Source organism: Amia ocellicauda, chromosome 6 (genome assembly GCF_036373705.1).
Source record: "Amia ocellicauda isolate fAmiCal2 chromosome 6, fAmiCal2.hap1, whole genome shotgun sequence".
NCBI lineage: Eukaryota > Metazoa > Chordata > Actinopteri > Amiiformes > Amiidae > Amia > Amia ocellicauda.
The window spans coordinates 9216347-9239752 of NC_089855.1; the positions used below are offsets into that span (position 1 = coordinate 9216347).

The 23406-nt window shown below is 48.6% G+C and overlaps 1 protein-coding gene across 3 annotated transcripts; it reads left to right on the plus strand.

Annotated features, from left to right (window-relative positions):
* Window positions 1–2119: 2119 nt before the first annotated feature.
* On the plus strand, window positions 2120–22809 carry tbc1d23 (TBC1 domain family, member 23). Of its 3 annotated transcripts, XM_066706034.1 has the most exons (19): window positions 2120–2225; window positions 9682–9793; window positions 11973–12078; window positions 13042–13246; window positions 13608–13731; window positions 13953–14077; window positions 14296–14342; window positions 14470–14573; window positions 14698–14820; window positions 16259–16351; window positions 16478–16648; window positions 17021–17063; window positions 17365–17471; window positions 17780–17922; window positions 18640–18684; window positions 19807–19895; window positions 20345–20480; window positions 20743–20937; window positions 21060–22809. In XM_066706034.1, the coding sequence occupies exons 1-19, from the start codon at window positions 2188–2190 to the stop codon at window positions 21139–21141; spliced, it is 2088 nt and encodes a 695-aa protein (XP_066562131.1). In that variant the 5' UTR covers window positions 2120–2187; the 3' UTR covers window positions 21142–22809. The 3 variants fall into 3 exon arrangements, with proteins under 3 accessions (XP_066562131.1, XP_066562130.1, XP_066562132.1); XM_066706033.1 differs by having other exon boundaries at window positions 16259–16648; XM_066706035.1 differs by lacking the exon at window positions 18640–18684.
* The last annotated feature ends 597 nt before the right edge of the window (window positions 22810–23406 follow it).

A 23406-nucleotide genomic window follows, 5' to 3' on the forward strand; every position in this document is an offset into this window, starting at 1 on the left:
TATGTTATAGTCTCTCACTGAGCTCTGTCTGAGGCACCTTCCAATCTAACTAACTCTCCCAAGGACGTCTATCTCGAAGTCAGTGAGCTATCAGTGAGCTCTGGGGTGCAGCGCTGCACAGAGAGCTTCTGTCCCAAAACTTTTGAGGGATGGGCATCTATTGAGGTTTGACACTACTGTGCTAGGCCCAGTGCAGGATTCGATACCAGTGGGCACAAGGGTAATAGCGGTACAATGAAGTCACTTATTAGCTCTGGAAATTAAGAGTTTGAAAAGGAGGAACCCCCCCCCGCCTTCCTCGCCGTGGTGCTCCCACACTGGAGACGGGCACCCCGGGCTGGACATCCACAGCGGCCACTCCACACTGCGGTTGTCTGCACAGCCCACCTGTAACTGTGTGTGCAAGAGGACGGCTGCCAGGATGACAGCGGTGACCCACGAGCTTCCTTGACCCAAGCACACCTCATGGCCGAGCCGGTGTTTCTGGGATGTCTGGGCACTCGACACTATCTGGGACGAGGGGAATTGTGGCTGCAGATCATATTTAAGGTGTTTTGTTTTAATCAGAATTGGGATTTGTTTACAAGGATATGAAACCTGCTAGGAGCAGATTACAGTGTGTGCTCAGATTACTAGTGTGGTTTCTGGGGAAAAAACCAAAGGGGTCGTTTCACATGTGGCATGGAGAGCCCTCCGGCTGGGGGCAAATGGGGTGTGGGTTTATTTCATTTTAGTCAACCTTTGCCCTGGAAATCACGTTGTGGAGATTCTGGAGAAGAATGCATGCTCTGCTCTTCTGTCATTCCTCTTGTTGGACTGTTGGCTGTTGCTACCAATTGCACTGAAAAAAGAATTCATGAGAAAAAAAGAATCTGGACTTTGTTTTTGATTTTGTAAATGGATTGTAACAATGTACATTCACCAAATAAAACCATGTTAAGACTGATGAATTGTGTGGTAGTTTTAATGTTGTGCTCCTTTAGCTATAAGACACATCCAGAGAGCACTTTCCTGGTTTGACATACAAGTCCTCTCTGTCCACCAAAGTCTTGCCCTATTCTTCCAAATTCAGTGCTTGAGCCCCCCCTCCAGATGGTGTCATATCTCTCTTGAAAACATCACCTGTCTTATACCTTTGGAAAGAGTACAGACTGCTTCACTTAAGTTCAATTAACCAATTTAGAGGCAAAGAAAAAAACAAATGTCTGCCCTACAGGGCCAGATTTAGCCTTTGGAGACACCTGTATTTATTTGTATTGCTGTTTGATGTGCGTAATAAAGAAGATTAGTGATAGTTTGGTTTTAAGATTCTAGAGGGTAGTTTTTGTTGTTTATATCTGTCAATTAGGATTAAACATTTTAAATAGTTTTTGAAGTCCCTCTTTTAATAAAGGTGACGTTAAACCTTTTCATTTTTAGTCATTGGTTAGCTATCCCTTTATTTAAATGCAGGCATGTTTTTGTGACTACATTATACTTGACCATATTCTTACCACGCCACACCACAGTCCACTATCATATTTTACCATGTTTTTACAATGGGACACTGTACCTCATCATGATTTTACCGTGTTTATGGTAGAATTTTTCCATTGTTTTAACATTTTTCTACCAAGCTTTTACTATGTGGTTACCATGATTTGATCATGATCTGACCACGATTAAACACGTTTTTACCAATTTGTAAACATCTGAATGTGTTTTAGCTCAGTTAAAATTCTAGGTCCACTTTCATAAAATATCTCTGTTGAGAAAATGTTGATATTCGAGCGTTAGTGATTATTATTTTGGGCAAGATGCAAACAATAAACCTTTAAAACTGACATTAAAGCCAATGCATGTATAGGACTTTGAAGACTGCATCTGAGTTCTTCACAGGGCATCCAAGCCTTTCTGTGGTCAGTCAAAGAAAATCAGAAACGGATCCAGGGAAGTGGAAAGTATTTGTTAAAGCACGCAGGTTCATGCCAATGATGAAGGAGCTGTTTGATATAAACTATATATGATAACTATAGCTTTGAGTGCAGTAAAGCATTATTAACTATCACTATTGTTTAAGTGGTAGTAGGCTCATTATATTACAATAATAATTTCAACAAGTGCCATTGCCAAGCACCATCTTTGCGGCTGTGGCTTCGCGACATAGCGCTGGCATTTACGGCAGCTCTGACGTGGACGTCAACAGCAATGGCGGAGACAGAGGAGGCTGTGCTCCAGGGCAGCTGGTAAGGGTGTCCGCACAGCCGGCCTGGGGAGCCCGTCTCTGCGGCAAACAGGCAACGGGGGCGAGGGTGGTCGGATGGGGCGGGATGGGATGGGCCTACGGGAGGACGGCGAGTGTGCCGGGTGGTGCTGCCCGGGTCCGGCTCGGGCAGGGGATGGATCCGCAGGGTCGGCGGCTCCTTGTGTCGGTATCTCCCGAAGCAGCCCAGCCCAGTGGGGACGGGACGGGGTTATTAATGCTCCTTCCCTCGGCCCTGAGAGGCGAGAGGCTGTGAGAAGCGGTGCCGATGGCCCGTGTGTCCGGCCGCAGACCGAGCCTTCACTCGGGTCAGTCAGTGCTCTCCGGCGGCGATGGGGTGCAGTAATGTCCACCGGTGCGTTATTATCGCAACTGCGCCTCTTTTGTTGTCTGCTTGGCTTCCCTCGAGCACAGATACAATAACACAGCCATTGCAACTGGAAACGGGATCTAACACATTGAAATAGTACACACGAGTGCTGGATAATATCTTGATTTTTATTGGTCCTATATCAGTTGCATTGTGTGTGCGCACGCCGCTGTACGCATGTAAAGCCGCTACTTTGTGTCGGGCACACATTATTACACTGCTGTCCAGTGTGCATACCAGGACTAAACCGGGATTAGACGGATTAGTCCGATTCTGATTTGTTGCAAACTTTGCAGAACTGCACTTCCTGTTTGCGCAGCACGACGGGTTTCAGCTGGGAATCTGATCCTTCCTCTTTTTCAAGTTTGTTGTATAGCAGTTAAAATAGGACTGGTACGGGTAAGCAAGCAAACACACACAAATCAACAGGGCTCTGCAACTAATCTCAAGCGAAAAGCGTGCTGTGTGTGTTGGCCACCGACAGAGCTGTCTGTCACTCCCACCCAGCCCAGGGAATCATTGAAGTTCCCCCTTCAGATCACATTTCGCTCTTCTTGACGCACTATTTAGTCACTTTTCTGAATTGTAACGCTGTACTGAATACAACGAATTAATCAACTCACATAATATAAACCCCCAAACAGGTGCACCTGTATTACTACTACTATTATTCTGTTAGTGCTTAAGAGAGGTTTGAAACATGCAAATCTCTAATATGAAGGGTGTGGGAAAGCATGCCACTGTAACACTGATTTGGATGTGGGTAGTAAAGGGAATTGATGCACTGTGAGCCATGGGTTTTGTCCCATTGGTGCTAATGTAGGTGTCTGAGAGCAAAGCGTTAGACCAGCTGCTGTAGCAGGGACTGGAGAGCAGTACTGTGATGAGATTTTATTTATGTTGTTGTTTCTATAGGCCATTTATCATGTAATGAGCCCGCAGGACACAATCGGGCAATTAGTATGGGTTTTCAGCACTGCTGGCGTGCGCAGCATGCTTGGGGGTGGTCACCTCCCTGGACACGCCAGCCATGATACCTCCCTCTCGACATTCAGACATGCAGTTTATAATTTGTTCACTTTTAGATTTGCTTTGGTTTAAACCATTAATTATTATTATTATTATTTTTATTTTTTGGCAGACGCCCTTATCCATTAATGTAATCAGAATACACTCACCTAAAGGATTATTAGGAACACCTGTTCAATTTCTCATTAATGCAATTATCTAACCAACCAATCACATGGCAGTTGCTTCAATGCATTTAGGGGTGTGGTCCTGGTCAAGACAATCTCCTGAACTCCAAACTGAATGTCTGAATGGGAAAGAAAGGTGATTTAAGCCATTTTGAGCGTGGCATGGTTGTTGGTGCCAGACGGGCCGGTCTGAGTATTTCACAATCTGCTCAGTTACTGGGATTTTCACGCACAACCATTTCTAGGGTTTACAAAGAATGGTGTGAAAAGGGAAAAACATCCAGTATGCGGCAGTCCTGTGGGCGAAAATGCCTTGTTGATGCTAGAGGTCAGAGGAGAATGGGCCGACTGATTCAAGCTGATAGAAGAGCAACTTTGACTGAAATAACCACTCGTTACAACCGAGGTATGCAGCAAAGCATTTGTGAAGCCACAACACGTACAACCTTGAGGCGGATGGGCTACAACAGCAGAAGACCCCACTGGGTACCACTCATCTCCACTACAAATAGGAAAAAGAGGCTACAATTTGCACAAGCTCACCAAAATTGGACAGTTGAAGACTGGAAAAATGTTGCCTGGTCTGATGAGTCTTGATTTCTGTTGAGACATTCAGATGGTAGAGTCAGAATTTGGCGTAAACAGAATGAGAACATGGACCCATCATGCCTTGTTACCACTGTGCAGGCTGGTGGTGGTGGTGTAATGGTGTGGGGGATGTTTTCTTGGCACACTTTAGGCCCCTTAGTGCCAATTGGGCATCGTTTAAATGCCACGGCCTACCTGAGCATTGTTTCTGACCATGTCCATCCCTTTATGACCACCATGTACCCATCCTCTGATGGCTACTTCCAGCAGGATAATGCACCATGTCACAAAGGTGGAATCATTTCAAATTGGTTTCTTGAACATGACAATGAGTTCACTGTACTAAACTGGCCCCCACAGTCACCAGATCTCAAGCCAATAGAGCATCTTTGGGATGTGGTGGAACAGGAGCTTCGTGTCCTGGATGTGCATCCCACAAATCTCCATCAATTGCAAGATGCTATCCTATCAATATGGGCCAACACTTCTAAAGAATGCTTTCAGCACCTTGTTGAATCAATGCCACGTAGAATTAAGGCAGTTCTGAAGGCGAAAGGGGGTCAAACACCGTATTAGTATGTTGTTCCTAATAATCCTTTAGGTGAGTGTATATTTCACTAGTTGTAGGCATTTCTGTTTGTAGTAATTTGAAGTATAAAATGCTTAATTGATTATAGTGGTGGGAATGGATGTTATTTGCATATTTCATATAGGACATGTTATTAAATTATTAAATTAGGACTGTGCCTATAGGCTTTATCATGTCAATTCCATGAAAGTGTGTAGCGTACAGCACTGCCCCCGCTGAGAGAGGCAGAGGGGGATGCTGCATTAGAGAGGTAACTCGATGCCTCTCGGGTCGATGAGGCGAGGACGGAGCCATCACTTAGCAGGCAGACAGTGTGTCAGTGCAATGCCCACATCTTCCCTCCTTTGTGTCTGTGCTACCATGATTACTGGACATGAATCTCTGCCACACACTCACACTCTTCTGCACCGTATTAGTGAGATGTGATCGCTGGGACGGTTGGCATATTTGTTGCTTGGAAGAATCTCACGCATGCTGCTGTATTAGTGTTGTCTTTTTCTTTTGCTGGAGGCAGGGGAAGAATTACAAATGTGATTGTGAACGTTGGATTTCTGAAAGGATAACTGCTGACACGAACATTGCTGGTGAGGGAGGTTTTGCACTGGTCTTTGCATTGGTCAGGACGGCCCACGGAGTACCCAGAATCCCCTTCCTGTGCAACACTACCTCCACTGTAAGCCCCTGTGCACCCGCATGTACCTGCAGCAAAGTGCCCTCTGTCCTGCCCTGCGCTCTTTGCTGCAGCTTTTGGCAAGTGTTGTTCGAGCACCTTGTTCTCAAACACCAGCCCCTGTCCTTTTCATTATTTGGTTAACAACATAATTAACTGAATTATGTAACTGGTCCTACTAAAACTCTACCTGGGACTGAATGGGCATGGCTGTTATTGTGCTCGTTTATTGATTTGTTGTGATATATTGGCTTCCCCAGACAAGCAACGGCCGGCATGTTTTCTGCGTGGCACTTTAGTTCCCTGGCTCTTGTACTTGTTCATGAGTGGTTAATGTAGCTGACAGAGCTAATAGACCCCACGTCTGGAGACCCTCACTCTGGCATTTTCCTATAGGGAATAGGGACAATAGGGAAATTAACCTCCGTGAAGTTGGCACCCCATGTGTTCAGAATATGAATAAAAATGTATGCATTCGTTTGTGCTGCATTTGTGCTGGTTTGTGCTGCAAAAATCATTGTTTATGCCGGTATGGTTCCAGAGATTTTAAAGATTATATTTTAAGAGCTGTGACGTCACTCAGCAACCCATCAACGTCCAAATCGCCCCAAGATAGTCTCTTTTGTTTGTGCTACGTTAGTGCTGGTTTGTGCCGTATTTGTTTTCATCAGTGCAGTTATAGTTTTTTAGATATTCATTTTTTAATTATCAGCGATGGCGTCACCTAGCACCCCATCAAACTCCAAATCGATCCGAAGTGGTGTAATTCGTTTGTGCTATGTTTGTGCTGGTTTGTGTAGCAAAAATAATTGTTTGTACCAACATGATTCTTGAGATATTACACATTTATATTTTAATCACTTAAGAGTGGTGTATGTCCTTTATGCTACAATTGTGCCGATTTGTGCTGTACAGTGCACAGGCTATGTTGGCTGTATCCGGCTTCAAACGCGTATTCTGCTTCAATATAATTCTGCTCGTACGTGGCAGTGCAATTAAACAACAGGGTCTTTACTCGGCTCAATACAGCAAAGCAGGAGAGTCGTTTTTGGACTGAGACAACACCAATCAAGCCATGTTTTGCTTTAATACTAATTAAACACGTCATCAGTGCATACACGTCTCCATGTCTAGTTTTCCTAGTTTAGGACTACATCATTGTGTATAGGTTTAAGCCTAAACCCCTACCACGAAACCGCAAACAAACACTGGAAAGGTTAGCCGGGTAGGTTAGCGACCATGTTAGTATGTCCTTCATAAACCGAAGATGACTTCCACTACTGCTTGTGAGTTTTTTGATGACTGTATAAACCTATGTGGGATGCACACTGTCTGCTACAGACAGGGCAAACAAAGAGCCGAGTCATTTGGGTGGGTGCAGCCCTGGCCATGTACCTCCTCAGACATTACACCAGTTGTTTCTCGGTCCTTTGCTCCTGAGACAGCTGGACCCCTTCATGGCACTGTTGTTGTCGACAGGCAGAGCGATTTGCAGCAGTTTCCATCAAGGCAGTGACTGCTGATCCTGTGGAGCCGAGCGACTCCCCGTATGCAGCTGTCCATACAATAACTGCTTCGGGAGGCGATCCACTGGCATTGTAGCTGGCGGAGAGTGATGGTGCCCTCAATGCTCCTGGTGTTGGCTCTCTGTAGGATCTCAGTGTGGAACATGGTCACACCAGGTTAACGTCAGAATGCATTGCAGACATTTAATATGAAAGGCTTCAAGCAGTTTCAGATGCCGGGTGTAGAGCGTCCATGTTTCACATCTGTACTGTACGGTGGACAACACTGCCTGACAGACAGAAACTTTGGTCTGAAAGAGCAGATTGTTGTTATTAAAGACTCTTTCTCAGTCTTCCAAAAGAGGATGAGGCATGTTTGATTCTGTATTGGATGTCCTGGTCGATGGTACAGTCTACAGAGAGGAGCTTCCCAGTATTTAAAGTTTTTAAAGGAGTCTGCAAAACAGAAAACCAGGACAGGAGTAGAGTTGCCATCTTTATTTCTGTAAGTCATCCGACTGTGCCAACACAGTGCAGCAGGGTACAATCAACCAGCTTCTGTTCATTTTGGCAGAGCCGGGCGAAAGTGGAACAGAATAAAAAGCATTTTGTAGTGCTTTCTTTTTAACACACAATTTAGAAAGTTGAAAGGCTTCTTGCATCTAAAAACCATGAGCCAGAGGGGAAAAATTTACTTTTAAATAATAATTACAATAATAAAGGTCCCCACAAGAGAACAAGACCTTGTCACATGCTGAGGAATAACGAGGGTGTTCTCAGCTGGTCCTGTGTTCTTTGAACGACTGTCATCGTAATGTTTCAGTGCCATGAAAATGTGTTTAGTACAGTGTCAAAGGTTGTATTTATATGATCATTTGAGTGCTATGTTGCCCCACAGATAACAGGCCTTATTACTGACTTCCTGTGTGTGAGCTGGCAGCTCAGGTTCAGAGTTCAGAGTGCAAAGGGACTTCAGAGCCCAGAGACTTTGACCCCCGCTCTTCTCTCCTCAGTCTGCTCATACGCCTCCCTCCTACATACGTCATGTACTGCATGCTGACTGGTCCTTCCTGGCTCTCAAGGATTCCTACATATGTGCATCTCTGAGATCACACACTGAAACTGGACATTAATTACTATTAGAGAGAGTATTTATTACGATGTGGCTCTTGGGAAATGCAGAAAGGGCATGAGAATTGTGAGAACTTAGAACTGCGATTTAATGGGTTTAACCCCAACCCCTCTTAGGGCTGGCCGGTATACCGGACTGGTTTGGACTTTTACTATAGCTTCATATCGGTATTTTAAAGTTTTCTATGCTAAATTAAATAATTTACTAATTACCGTGTCATTCAGTCTAAACACTTTCAACTACCAATAAACTGGATCGTGTTCGCGTATCCCACAACTTGCTGCACCGGCTGCTTGAGACTGCGCTGTCTGACATGAGATGCATCTGACCAAAGAACGCCAATACTGTTCGTGAATGCAAATTTGCGCAGATCTGCCCAGCTCCATCAATTGGCTCTGTTGGATCCTGCAGATCTGCCCGGCTCCTCCAATGGGATCTTTTGGATCCTGCAGAACTGCGCAAATCTGCGCTACAAGAACGCGACCACCTTTCTTCACAAACCCTGCAGAAATCGATGTAATTGGATTACTTTAGTTTTTATATTATTTTAGTTTTTATTTACAAAAAATAGAATTGCCAATCATTTAAGTAACAACTTAATTATTGTGCATCCTAGATTTACATGATATGTTTCAAAATAATTGATGTAATTATTTAATAAAGCATTGACAAGTGTCAATCTAGAATTCTGTATCTATGGTTTTGACAGTGCTGTTCACAGCTTCATTGTGTAGTGAAAGTTGACATTCGCCTAACAAGGGGGAGCAGTAGTTTTCATTCAGCTTAGCACGTCCCTCTTGATTTCTGTATAATCTTGTCTCACAGCCACAGCTCACCTCCCGCAGCAGCTTCTCAGAGCTGCGCTGTGCGATTCTGCGCAGATTTCTGTGAGCGGGGCTTAGTGGCATCACGCAGAAACACTCAAGAACACGCCTCTCTGAGTCTCTGTGCGGAACTGCGCTTCTCAGCGCCACCCTTGTTCTGGAATGAATGTGCCTCAGCCAAATATCGAAAATAATTCCATGTGTATTGTGTGTAGACATAAACATACAGAAGTAATAATTGCCCAATGAATGAAGACGAGATGGAGGAGAGTAATGTGGTGAAACTTCACAGCAAAGTGACCCCAGTGAATCTGTCCCGAAGAAAGGTGCATTCTGGTTTGGTTTCAAGACAACTGACACACAGCAGGGAAACAATTCAATGTCAGTTATTTTTGCTTTACGAACAGTATAAATAATTAAAAAATACCATCATACCGTCAACAATGTGAAAAATACAGTGATACTGAATTTTGGCCATATCACCCAGCCCTAACGCCTCTCGCACTGAGCTGGGGCTGAGGCTGTCCCTCATCATGGACTGACCTGTATCCCCTGCCTCTCTCAGGGACCGGGAGCTGGCGGAGGCTCTGGACTCGGGAGGTTGTGACCTGGAGACGGTGAGGAACATTATCCAGGGCCGGGAGCTGCCTGCCCAGCAGAGGGCCCAGATATGGAAGGTAAGGTGGGGCCAGCCGGCTGTGAGTGTGTGTTTCGGGGGGTGAGACTGGTCTGGTCTCGATTTCAGTGTATAGAGGGTAAGTGGTATCAGTGTAGAGAGTGTTTTCCAGTGATAATGTCCCTAACTGCGCCTCACACTCCTGAGTGCCCCCACACTGCACATGGCCTCTCCCCCCAAGCAGCAGCAGATCAATACTCAGTGAAGTGGTGCAAAAGCCCAACTCAGTTTGCACACGCACTGCACTGGCCCCCTCCCCCTGGGCTGCAGCTCAGATCACAGCCTCGGACACAGGGCGGTCTGGGGCCACAGAGAGAACAGGGTGGCCTATGGCTGTGGCTATACCCAGTGGATCTTGCAGTGTGCTATTCTTCCCTGGAGAGGCAGAGATTCAGATTCAGTGAAACTGGGACTGGGACCACAGGAGGCAGCTCGGGGCCCGCAGATGCAGCACCTACAAAATCACATGACAAGGGTCTTGTATACACTCACCTAAAGGATTATTAGGAACACCTGTTCAATTTCTCATTAATGCAATTATCTAACCAACCAATCACATGGCAGTTGCTTTAATGCATTTAGGGGTGTGGTCCTGGTCAAGACAATCTCCTGAACTCCAAACTGAATGTCTGAATGGGAAAGAAAGGTGATTTAAGCCATTTTGAGCGTGGCATGGTTGTTGGTGCCAGACGGGCCGGTCTGAGTATTTCACAATCTGCTCAGTTACTGGGATTTTCACGCACAACCATTTCTAGGGTTTACAAAGAATGGTGTGAAAAGGGAAAAACATCCAGTATGCGGCAGTCCTGTGGGCGAAAATGCCTTGTTGATGCTAGAGGTCAGAGGAGAATGGGCCGACTGATTCAAGCTGATAGAAGAGCAACTTTGACTGAAATAACCACTCGTTACAACCGAGGTATGCAGCAAAGCATTTGTGAAGCCACAACACGTACAACCTTGAGGCGGATGGGCTACAACAGCAGAAGACCCCACTGGGTACCACTCATCTCCACTACAAATAGGAAAAAGAGGCTACAATTTGCACAAGCTCACCAAAATTGGACAGTTGAAGACTGGAAAAATGTTGCCTGGTCTGATGAGTCTCGATTTCTGTTGAGACATTCAGATGGTAGAGTCAGAATTTGGCGTAAACAGAATGAGAACATGGATCCATCATGCCTTGTTACCACTGTGCAGGCTGGTGGTGGTGGTGTAATGGTGTGGGGGATGTTTTCTTGGCACACTTTAGGCCCCTTAGTGCCAATTGGGCATCGTTTAAATGCCACGGCCTACCTGAGCATTGTTTCTGACCATGTCCATCCCTTTATGACCACCATGTACCCATCCTCTGATGGCTACTTCCAGCAGGATAATGCACCATGTCACAAAGGTCGAATCATTTCAAATTGGTTTCTTGAACATGACAATGAGTTCACTGTACTAAACTGGCCCCCACAGTCACCAGATCTCAAGCCAATAGAGCATCTTTGGGATGTGGTGGAACAGGAGCTTCGTGTCCTGGATGTGCATCCCACAAATCTCCATCAACTGCAAGATGCTATCCTATCAATATGGGCCAACATTTCTAAAGAATGCTTTCAGCACCTTGTTGAATCAATGCCACGTAGAATTAAGGCAGTTCTGAAGGCGAAAGGGGGTCAAACACAGTATTAGTATGTTGTTCCTAATAATCCTTTAGGTGAGTGTATAACCCACTGCCATTATGTTGTGGTTTCCAATACATATTAAATCTTGATTGTTCAAGAATTGTGCTTGTACTTCAGCCGGCTTTTAATCTATAGCCTAACAACACATTTATACAAATATATTCATTGTATATACAGAGGCTACAGTACATAGCCATACATATGTACAGTGAGGGGAAAAAAGTATTTGATCCCCTGCTGATTTTGTACATTTGCCCACTGACAAAGAAATGATCAGTCTATCATTTTAATGGTAGGTGTATTTTAACAGTGAGAGACAGAATAACAGCAAAAAAATCCAGAAAAACGCATTTCAAAAAAGTTATAAATTGATTTGCATGTTAATGAGGGAAATAAGTATTTATGCTGAGCAGCATAAGGTCATGTCTGTAAACAGTCACTGTCTTTCTTAACCAATATCTACCAGAGTATCAACTCTCTCTCTGTTTCTCTCTGTCTCTCGCCTGCGTTCAGATTGCACTAAACGTGGCCGGGAAGGGGGATAGCCTGGCTTCCTGGGACGGCTCTCTGGACCTGCCCGAGCAGAGCCTCATTCACAGCCGGTGCCAGCAGCTGCTCGGTGAGTGTCCTCCATTGCTGGGTGACCATCCCGTTACCCATGATGCAGTGCTGTTCTGTGTGCAGTACGTTACATTTTCGATTCTCGGTAACAACCAGCCAGGGTTGACCCCAGGCCCGGTGGCAGGATTAACTCAACAAGGGGGCATTGGAAATAACTAAGGGGGCACAACTATTTTTACTCAGTGTTAATCCAGGATGGATAATCGATGGTACAATTGGGGTGGGGTGGCGACAGTCCTCACCCTGTCAACATGCAGGCGTCACTACTTATGTTTTGTAAATCGCCCTGGATGTCTGCTAATAAATAAATACAAATAACCAGCAGCAGCACAGACAGACAGGAACAGTACAGTGTAGAGCAGTGGTCTGCAGCCCAGGCCCTGAGAGTCCCTATCCAGCAGGTTTTGGAGGTCACCCTTCTTGCACTAGTTTATAAACACCTGAGTGTATGTAATTCTAAACAGTTAAGCCGGTGGTTTGGTAAATTCAGTCCTTTAGAAACCATTGGAGCAATTATGCAACACCTGCAGCCTCCTGAGGGAAGAATTACCTTAATTGATTAATATGTGTTCCCATTTAGAAACTGACAAACAACCGTGCCCACAAAGCCAGCTGTGCAGCAGGGAGGGTCGGGGGAGTGTGTATATATTGTATGTTGTTGTCCAGTTGACACGTCTTCGTAGAAAGTGAACTTCAGAGACTGTGTTGATGTAGCTTTTGCAGTTGTTGTAGTCCGATTTGTTTTGGACATTTCTTCCTTGTCTTTTCTTGGAAGTGCAGAGTGTCTTGTGATTCTTTCGTACCAAGCCCTGTTGTAATACAGTAAACTGCCTCGGCACAAAGATGACACAAATGTGGCCATGCTTCGAGCTCTGACTTGGGAGTGGAGCAGTGTGTTTTTGGGGTGTGGGGGAGCTGTGAGCTGTGGCCGCTGGTGCTGAGCCCCCGCTGTGCTTTGCAGACCAGCTGTCCGTGCCGGAGGAGAGCCGGGACGCCGCCCTGGCCGACACCGAGGCGGTCATCACCTTCTACTGCAAGTCGCGCAACATCACCTTCACCCCTGACCTCAACTGGCCGCACCTCCTGCGGCCCCTGCTCGGCCTGCAGCTCCCCCGCAGCGACCTGTACAACTGCTTCTACGCCATCATGAACAAGTACATCCCCAGGTAACCCCCCCGCCTGCACACCACCGCCGGCATGAGTCGCCAAACAGCCGCGCAGAATGTGTCTCACTAATGGAAAACAGGAGTTACAAGCATAACCAGCCTGGCTCATCTAAACCCCCTCCAGCGGTCAGGCAACAGTGGAGGCGGGGCCCTTCCCCAGGGCAACTTACTTACTTACTTGTCTGTAGTAGGCTGACTGCCCTGTGCTGTGTGTGTGTGTCTGTGTGTGTGTGTCTGTGTGTGTGTGTCTGTGTGTGTGTGTGTGTGTGTGTGTGTGTCTGTAGTAGGCTGACTGCCCTGTGCTGTGTGTGTGTGTCTATAGTAGACTGAGTGCCCTGTGCTCTGCGCTCTCTCTCTGCAGGGACTGTGTGCCCAAGGGCCGGCCCTTCCACCTGTACAGGCTGCTGCTGCAGTACCACGAGCCCGAGCTTTGCTCCTTCCTGGACACCAAGAAGATCACTCCTGACTCCTATGCCATCAGCTGGGTAATCCTCCCTCCCTCCGTCTGTCCGTCCATCCATCCATCCATCCATCCATCCATCCATCCATCCATCCATCCATCCATCCATCCATCCAAGGGACTCTTCACAATATCCCCCCCTTAAAAAGTCTTTTACGCTGGGCTTGGTTGCAGTGCTCCAATTGGATGATTCCCATTTTGTTTGTTTTTCTGACACCCCTGTCTGTCTGTCTGTCTCCTGTGCAGCTGGGCAGCCTTTTCTCCAGCCACTGCCCCCCCGAGGTCACGCAGGCCATGTGGGACGTCTACCTGCAGCAGGCCGACCCCTTCCTCATTTTCTTCCTGATGCTCATCATCCTCGTCAATGCCAAGTAGGTGCACCCCGCCAGCCCTCACTCGCCCCCCCATCCCTTAAAAGAAACGCTTAACATTTATGATGTCCACATGACTCATCGGTCATGTGATCATATTGGATATAATTGACTTAAGGCCCATAACATGTGCTAGCTTTGATGTTAATTATTGTAAATTGTGTTTAAATGCGTCTTCAATGTAATTTGTCTCGACTCTTTGATCCCCCCCCAAACAGAGATGGCATTCTGGCTCAGGAAGGAGACGGTAAAGAAGAAATCGTCAGTAAGTCATTTTCTTAGCTTCCTCCTGTTCTTCTCTGCTCTTTTGAGGACAGAGCTGTTCTGTGTCCACTCCGTCTCTCTCCCCCCTGTCTGTGTGTGGGAGTCATGGCCCTTGTCGTGTGTTGCAGAGATGCTCGAGAGCTCCCCGGCCTACCTGGAGTGCGAGGACCTCGAGGACCTGTTCTCCCTGGCGCACTATTACTACAGCAAGACCCCGCTGTCCCTCAGGAAGGTGTGTGAGCAGTTCCTACGCCGAGCCGGAGAGGAGAGCTTTGGAAAGCCCCGGGCCGGTGCCGGGCTGTGGTCTGCTGCTCTGTGTTGACCCGGCCGGCCTGCGTCTCCCTCTCTCCCGACAGGAGAACCAGAACCTGTTTGGCAGCAGCCTGGTGGCCCTGAAGGAGGAGGAGATGGACCTGAGCCAGGCGCTGTGTCTGCCCGTGTCCGTGCCCGAGATCCTGCAGGCCAACCAGCTGCAGGCGGTGAGTTGTCCGTCCCCCCTCAGGGCTAGGATTGGCAGGGCTGCTTTCCAGGCAATTCTTCATGGTTTTGTGCCTCAAATGTCTGGCAACATATTTTTGTCCCTGTCCTCCAAGCGAGCACATGAGCACGTGTGCCCAGATGATAGGGATGTAACGATATCAAAATCTCACGGTACGATAATACCTCACTATAAAGTCCACGGTACGATATTTATTGCGATATTAAAAAAAAAAAAAAAAAGACAAATGAAGACTTGGAAGTGTTTATTAAACAATGATTGAACATTACAATGATGTACAAATTAACCATGCCATACCCTGTCCTTTTCTTTATCCTCTAATCATAACTGTTGCTTAGAGGTATGAGGTATAGTATGAGATGGGTCAAATGACCTAAAAGTCCCTTTTATAAAATAAAATAATTGCACCAGTTGGACCTTGACAGAAACATCTATTTTTTTCTAACATTCTAACATCCACCCATCTGTGGTGAGCGAGATGCACTAGCTTGTTTGAGGCTCTGTGCAACTTTAGCCCCTCTCTCTTTGTAGAGAGCTGGTAATATCGTTTGACTAAAGTATGGCCGTGATGGGATTTTACACTTTGGCTCCAGCGTATTTACTTAACTCCTTAGTCCTTTGTTGTCCACCACCGAAAATTGCTGTAGGTCTTTGGCTGTATATTCACCGATGCAACTTGTGATTTCTTGTGCTCTCGCGGTGTTATGGGGGAGTGAGGTTGTAAACGCTTCCTTTATATTCTTTTGGCCTGGCTGGATTTTGTTCCTCGTATATTCACAAAACTTTTCGGGGTGATGATTTAACAAGTGGCTCTTCATGTTAGTCGTATTCCCCCACAGTCTGGCAGTGTCTGCATATCGTTTTTTGTCTGTCCGTCACCTTTTCTCCTTTCTCGTTTCTTGTCGGGGAAACCAAAATGCTTCCACACTTCAGATTTAAAATTCGCTTTAGCATCCGCAATTTCTAAATCTCTCTCTTCTCCTTCGCCACTAGCAGCATCCGCCATTTTCGCTCTACTGGATCTGTAGAGGCAGCAGAGCGCAAAGGATGATGGGCACACATGGGTCGATGGGAATTGTAGTTCCCACTTCCCTCCGCTCAGCTCCACTGGACTGAAAAAACTACACTTTTTGCCCAGAAGACTTATCGTTTCATACAGTCATGTGACCTTGTTGATAGACAATTTTGCTATCGCGATACCATGAAATTGATAATAACGTTACATCCCTACCAGATGACAGTGCCACCTAGAAGACACGGTGGACAGTGTGAGCCCGCATTGTGTACCTGGCCTTAACCTCGTGCAGGCGTCCACATTTTGCCTTCAGAAAGGGCTTGATGGACAGTTACTCCAGCCCTCGTGTGACAGTGGTGCCTTTCCATGTGTCTGACTGTCTCCGTGTCCGTCTGTGGTGCAGGAGGGCGTTCGCTTCTTCGTGGTGGACTGCCGGCCAGCGGAGCAGTACAATGCCGGACACCTGTCCACCGCCTTCCACCTGGACTCGGACCTGGTGAGTGCCCTGTGTCCGGCGCTGTCTCTCAGGGCTGAAGGTGTCCCTGTGTGTCTGTGTCCCCCGGGGTCCCAGCCCTTGTGTGTCTGTGTCCCTCGGTGTCTGAGCCCTGTGTTCGTGCCGCAGATGCTGCAGAACCCCTCCGAGTTCGCGCTGTCAGTGAAGTCCCTGCTGGAGGCGCAGAAGCAGTCCCTGGAGTCCGGCTCTGTGGCCAGCGGGGAGCACCTGTGCTTCATGGGCAGCGGGCGCGAAGAGGAGGACATGTACATGAACATGGTGCTCGCGCACTTCCTGCAGGTCAGGGGTCAGGGGTCACGCAGGGTGGGATGGGGTTCTCAAGCACAGCAGGGGGGAGATGGCCACAGGGTCCGTCCAGCCAGTGCCTTGTTCTCTTAATTGGACCGTGATTGACTAATTGATCACAGCTTTAATCGGCCCATTGACGAATTGTTCCCTGCTGCTGAAGATCCTAATTAATGATTGAGGTCAGTAATGAAGGACTTTTTGTCAGGACACTTAAAACTGAACGTCCCCCCCTACACACCGCTCAACTTACCTTCATAAAGATGCACCCGAGGAGGATGGGAAGAGAAGCACGTTCCTCTCCACAGTGAAAACTGAACATTGTTCTTAATTAACCTTATTTAATTTAATTTTTCTCCATTGCAGAAAAACAAGGAATATGTGAGCATCGCCAAAGGAGGGTTCATGGGTGAGTTTGTGTTAATAAGCACATTGTCAGGGGGAAGGGGGGTGGTGATTAATTGAACTTGGAACAACTGAGAGCCCCCTAAAATTAGAACATTTGATTAACTTGTCACACTGATCGGCCCAGTTTCACACTGTGGTCTCGCCCCAATCGGCCCCTGTGTCTGTCGCCTGTCCCCCGTGCTGGGCCTCCCTGTGGTACCGTGTGTCGGTGTGTAAATAGTCTGAGAGCGCGGCGCCGTGTGCCAGTGTGTAAACGGGCTGGGCGGTGCCAGTTTGAGAGCTTGTGGCCCCGTGTGTTTCAGCTCTGCAGCAGCACCTGGCTGACATCAACGTGGAGGGGCCGGACAATGTGTACGTGCACTGGATCGTCAGCACCTCGGGGCCCCGCGGCAGCATCGGCTCCGCAGACGTGAGTCGCCGGGGCTGGGCGGGGGCAGGGGGTTCCTGCTGGAGGGTGGTAGGACGTCTGCTTCCCAGGCTTTGCGTTAATAGTGATATTTTTCGGTGAAGACGGCATTGTGACTGCAGAGCTTCGTATCTCGTTAGGCTGGGAGTGTCAGCCCTGCTCAATGGGGGGTGTAGGAGACCCTGGGGGGGAAATTCTCTGCAGCAGCGTTTGTAGCACCACCTGGAGGAAACATTCCTGAGTTACTTACAATGGTGGCCTCAACCTTGTCCTCTTGTCTCTCTCTCACTCCCTCTCTCTGTCTCTCTCAGGGCGAGTCTGTGAACGGTGCAGGTGATGGCAAGGGCGTGAAATCCCTCGTCAACAAGATGACCTTCGCCCTCAAGTCCAAGTCTGTGAACGTGAAGGAGAAGGTGATCAGCTTCATTGAGAACACCTCCACACCTGTGGACAGGTGAGCTGTTGGCGCGGTCCGGTGGGTGGGGAGCGGGGCATGCTGGGAGCCGAACCGAACGCACTCGCCCACACCGAGACGCGCACGGACTCCACGGCACTGAGGGGCCGCTGCACGAGCTCCACTCAAGCCTGGGCAGGTCCAGTCAGATTAAAACCTCCCCAAGAACACCCATTATCAGGTTTCCTGGCATCTGTTCAGCACCAGCCTTCCAGTGGCCTTGGACAAGGGCGTCTGCAGACAGTGAATTAAAAACTGATCTGATGCGTGTCTGTATGGATCAGGCTCCCTGCTGCGGGGGTGCGTCTCTGCGGTGCTGTGTGGCCGGTCTCTGACGCAGGTCGCAGCCTGGAGCGAGGCCGTCTGCTCGATTTTGGCAGCCCTCCTTTGTTTTGATGCATGCAGGCCAAGCGCTGCAGTGAATCCTGTGACAGTGCAGCCCTGGGTCTCAGCCCCCTCTCACACAGCCCTGTAGCTCCCCACACACCTGAGCAGGACGGGCACTGGGATGCATTTGTTCTGGGTCTTGTTACTTTATTTTCCACTAATGTGTGTACTGTTAAGTGTTGCAGAAAAATGTATTTACTTTGTACTACTGAGCAGGACTGCGTGTCTGTGCCCCGTGTCTGATGAGTGTCTGCTGTCTCTCTCACTGAACTCCCTGTAACGTTGTGATCTTGTTGCCCTGGTTGTGTCGTGTGCTTCACGTCACACTAGACTGTCGTTCACTCTGCCCTGGCCCGAGAAGGAGACCCCCGAGAGGTAAGAGCGGCGCATCCAGCCGCCCTGCGTCTCCGAGCATGAGCACTTGCGCCGCCTGGCACTGTCCGTCCGCCCACCCTGGCGACCCAGTGCCAGCGCCAGCTTGCCTCACCGCGGCTCCTCACTAACACAGACCTGGCTGCTTGCTGCGTGTTTAACCTCTGACCTCCAGGTCCCGCGCTGCAGAGCGTGCCCCCTGGCCACCTGGTTAACCGCACCTTCCCTAACACACCGGGCCCTGCTAGTGTAGCGATAGCGCTGTAGTGCTGGAGGGGTAACAGCCAAGGGTCTAGTCTACACTGCTGTCCAGGTCCTCTGACCTCACATAGGACCTGCGAGAAATGTCTCTTCTCTGTGTGTCTGTGGTGTGCTGAAAAGGGGAAGGGAAACCAGGACCTCCATCCGGGGTCTACACGTGGTTTGCAAAGACTCCAGACACCTCAGCTGTTAGCTCTCCAGTCAGGGCCCCCGTTGTCCTCTTGTTTCCTGTAGCCATCGATTTCCTTCCTGTCCTCTCACACATCTCACTTTTCTCCCTCTGCGCTGAATAACATTCATTCTCACTCAGCAGAGCCGGTGTCTGTAACCGCTGACTGCCTCGTTTTGCGACCAGGGGAGGGGGTCTGTGGTCTGTTCACACCTGCAGGGACGGGGGGGGGGTGTCAAGTCTCTTTAACCCATTGCCTGCCGGAGCTGTGTAGGCTAGGCTGGGTCCTGTAGAGGCACGACTTCTGCTCTAACCCTGCTGCTCTGCTTTCCGACAGGGAGTTGGGTAACTCGGTGACAATCACAAGTGGGTTACAAGCCTGAAACGGGAATCCCTAGAGAGGCGCATCTATATATTTATTTAATGTTTTTCTTCTCCTAATTAAAATGCTGCCTTGCGTCTGCTAAAGAGTAAAGCTGACACTGCAAAAGATGACTGATCCCATTTGTAAAACGGTCAACAAGGCACAAGTGTCCAAACTGGATGCTCTGGGCTCCGTCTGCCCTGCCTCCGTGTGGCTCTGTCTGTCTGCCGGCTGGACACTGTGTCCATCCTGCCTCTATGTGGCTCTCTGTGTTAAGCGTGTGTGAGTGCATGTTCTTGGCCCACTCTCAGTCTGCCCTGCTTCTGTCCAGGCACGTGAGCAGCAGTGACCGGGTGGGGAAGCCTTACCGCGGGGTGAAGCCGGTGTTCAGCATCGGAGATGAGGAGGAGTACGACACGGGTGAGTCCCCCGAGCGCACCCCCGCCCCCCATTGCATGGAGCCAGCCCCCAGGCACACCTGCACTGCGCCGAGACAATCATTACATCTCTGTCAAATTTAAAATGAAGAAGAATCAAAGGTGTAGGAGAGCAGCTCTGCAGATGATCGTTAATGTAGCTGGAATTAGTGTCTTGCGGATCTGTGAACGTGCAGCGTGTCGCATTAATTCAGTGACAGTAGGGCGACCGCAGGACAGACATCAGTGTAGCTGCAGCGGCCTTAGACTCCGAACACATGGCAGCTACTGCAGCAGCTGTATATCTCGTATACACTTTCGGAAATTGTAAAATGTATTATGCCTTAAACTGCACTGTATAATAATGCGCACGCTGGCTGGCACTGACGTCTGTCCCTTGTCCTGTCCTGTCCTGTCCTGTCCTGACCTGACCTGACCTGAAATGTCCTGCAGACGAGATCGACAGCTCGTCCATGTCCGACGACGACCGCAAGGAGGTGGTGAACATCCAGACCTGGATCAATAAGCCGGACATCAAGCACCACGTGCCCTGCAGCGAGGTCAAGGAGACGGGCCACATGTTCCCCAGGTGAGCCTGCGCACCCCCGACACGGGCGGCTAATGGCACGGCCACGCGCTCTTGGCACGGGTTTGACTCGATAGAAAATAACCGCATATGCACAGATTTCTACGGATAATTACTGGGAAATCCACCATATTACTAGTGTCTTCGTGAAAGTAATCTATTGTGCCACTGAATATCTCGGTGAAATTAAAGTAAGCCTCGCCCAGCACATCCCAGCACTCACAGGACCATCTCTCTCTCCCTCTCTCTCTCTCCGCCCCCGCAGTCATCTCCTGGTGACAGCCACGCACATGTACTGCCTGCGGGAGATCGCGTCTCGGAAGGGCTTCGCCTACATCCAATCCCGGCAGGCGCTGAACTCCGTGGTGAAGATCACGTCCAAGAAGAAGCACCCCGAGCTCATCACCTTCAAGTTCGGCAACAGCAGCTCCTCAGGGGTGGAGATCCTGGCCGTGGAGAGGTGATCGGGAGACGATCTCGAACTGTATTTCCATCCTGTCCTGAAAGTGCTATATAGAAATGAACCCGTATCTGAATCATGCAGTGCACAATAACCCCTCTCTCTTCTCCTCCTCCCATCAGATACTTGATACCAAATGCCGGCGACGCCACCAAAGCCATCAAGCAGCAGATCATGAAAGTGCTGGACGCCCTGGAGAGCTGATGACCGGGAGGTGGAGGACGGGGGGCGCTCCCCGAGGGACGGCGAAGTGGCTGGGCGTGGCCCGCAGCGCTGCTCTCTGCCCTCCCCGCCGCGGAGTGGGGGGGCAGATATACACAGCAGAGAGCGGCCACTGTGGGGACGGAGACGCGTTGTTGTCTGTTCCACTTTTTATTCTTTTCCTCTTCGTTTTTTTTTTTTGTAAATACTTAAAAAAAGATGCAGTATGTTATTACAGGCCCGTTTAATCTTTTGTTTTGGCGTTTGCCTCTAGCCTTAATGAGAGCAGCTGTGAGAGGCGTGGACTGTGCGCCAGAAGGGTGTTATCTGAGAGACACTGCGGCTCATAGGACCAGTCACCAGAAACTGACTACGGTGTTATTACTCATTGGAAACATCCAGCGCTTGCCTGCACCAAATGGTTTGATTTTTCTTTATTACGGTTCTTTTCGCCGGACGGGCGTTTCAGAGCACAGGCTGCCCCCCTGGCTCGCATTCTCAGTTGCTTTATGTTGGGATCCCTCCAGGGCTGGACTCCATGCTGTCGGCAGCTTTGCCTGGAGGAGCTCCAGCCTGGTGGAGGATGCTGCGTCTCTCTTCCTCGTATCGATTCTCTTTGGCGTAGAAACGGATGAGTGAGAGAGGGAGAGGATCTGAGTTCGGTGTTTGCCTGATGGCTGCGGTTCAGTCTGGCTACTGTGTACATAACATTTATGTCTGTTGTTTCCCCCCCTCCCCCCAAGGTCAATGTCCTCGTTAAAAATCTCTATTTTGATATCCGCCCCATAATATTTTCAGCTTGTAGCCTTAACCTTGAAACGCTGTGGGTGTCGGTGACTACAAATACTTCCTGTAAATATCGTATGCTTGTGTTGTTACCCCATAAGGCCCAGAGCTGGAGTATGTGGGACCTGAAGGGTATGAGTGCAGGTTTTGCTGGTGTCCCATCAGTTTTGAGAGAGGGAGAGAGATGGCAGGCAGACGCAGTAAGAGGTGTTTTACTCTACTGCCAGGGTCTGCCCCCTCCCTGTGACTCTGTGTGGTCAGTGTGTCTGTCTGAGGAATCTGTGGGGTCTCGGTCTGATTGGGAACGAACTCGGCTGTCCTGTCCCGTCTGGGAGGTCACGGCACGGGGGCCCATAGGCACGGAGGACAGGGTCATGTAAGGCGGTTTACCTTCTGTCTCTCTTCCTCTCGAACTCTACTGTTACACGCACACGCATGCACGCTCTCTCTCTCGGGACGGGAACACTACTTTGTGTGTTTGTGCACGATTGTGAGGCGGTACGTCAACACAGCCATATGTGACAACAAATAGCCTCTAAGAAATCCAGAGCTCTACAGTGTTGCCCTGGCTGCCCCATCCGCCCCCACCCCTCCGCTCTGCAGACTATAGGGGGTCTTCAAACTTCAGCTCCTATGCAAACGAAAAGGAAACAACCACTTGGGGTGAGAGGGGTGAGGTGTGCAGGGGCTGTAGTGCCACACGGGGAAATCCTCTGGAACATGTCTTTTGAATTGACCTCATTAATATGCTTCAGCTTTTCTAATTCTGTAAAGAGATAAAAATACCTGAATTATTTGTAGTAATAACAGTTGTTTTGTGTTAACTGCACCTTATGTTTTTTTTTTTTGTCTCTGTATTTTAATAAACCTACAATTTAACCCAGATTTTGTTCTTGCTTTCCTGGTTCTTTTCAAACTAGTCAATATCGTCTCCAAAACATGGTAGTTGTTGCATGGTGTCTTGCATTGCTGAAGGGAGCCTGGGGTTTATGCGCACCATGCAGAGAAAATGCATCGCTTTTGGCAGAGTCCTTGGTCTCTCGCATATCATTACTCCCATCATCTCCTGTGCTCCAGTTCAGGCACTGGTCCAAGCATCTGTTGGCAGGAGAAACAGCCAAGGGGTCAGATGCATAAAACAAAGTCTGAAATGAAGTGTTGCGTACAGCCCATTCATCCTGACACAGCAAGTTGCCTTTCGGGGGTTTAAGGCACTATGTGCTGCACCAGAAAACAAAAGGACCACCTGATGGGGAAATTAAGTTTATCTAGGTTGTATTCCTGCAGCAGGGTGGGATAAATAAGCCCTGTCCTATTGAGCCGGGACACTGGACCTCACACATTGGCCACTGCTCAGCGCTGGGTCATTTAGGACACACAGACTAAGACAACATTGTGGAGAGGAGACCCTTTGCCATTAATAACCAAGTGATCCAAGCATCCTATCCAGTCTTAATTTTGAATGTTCCCAAATTGTCTCTT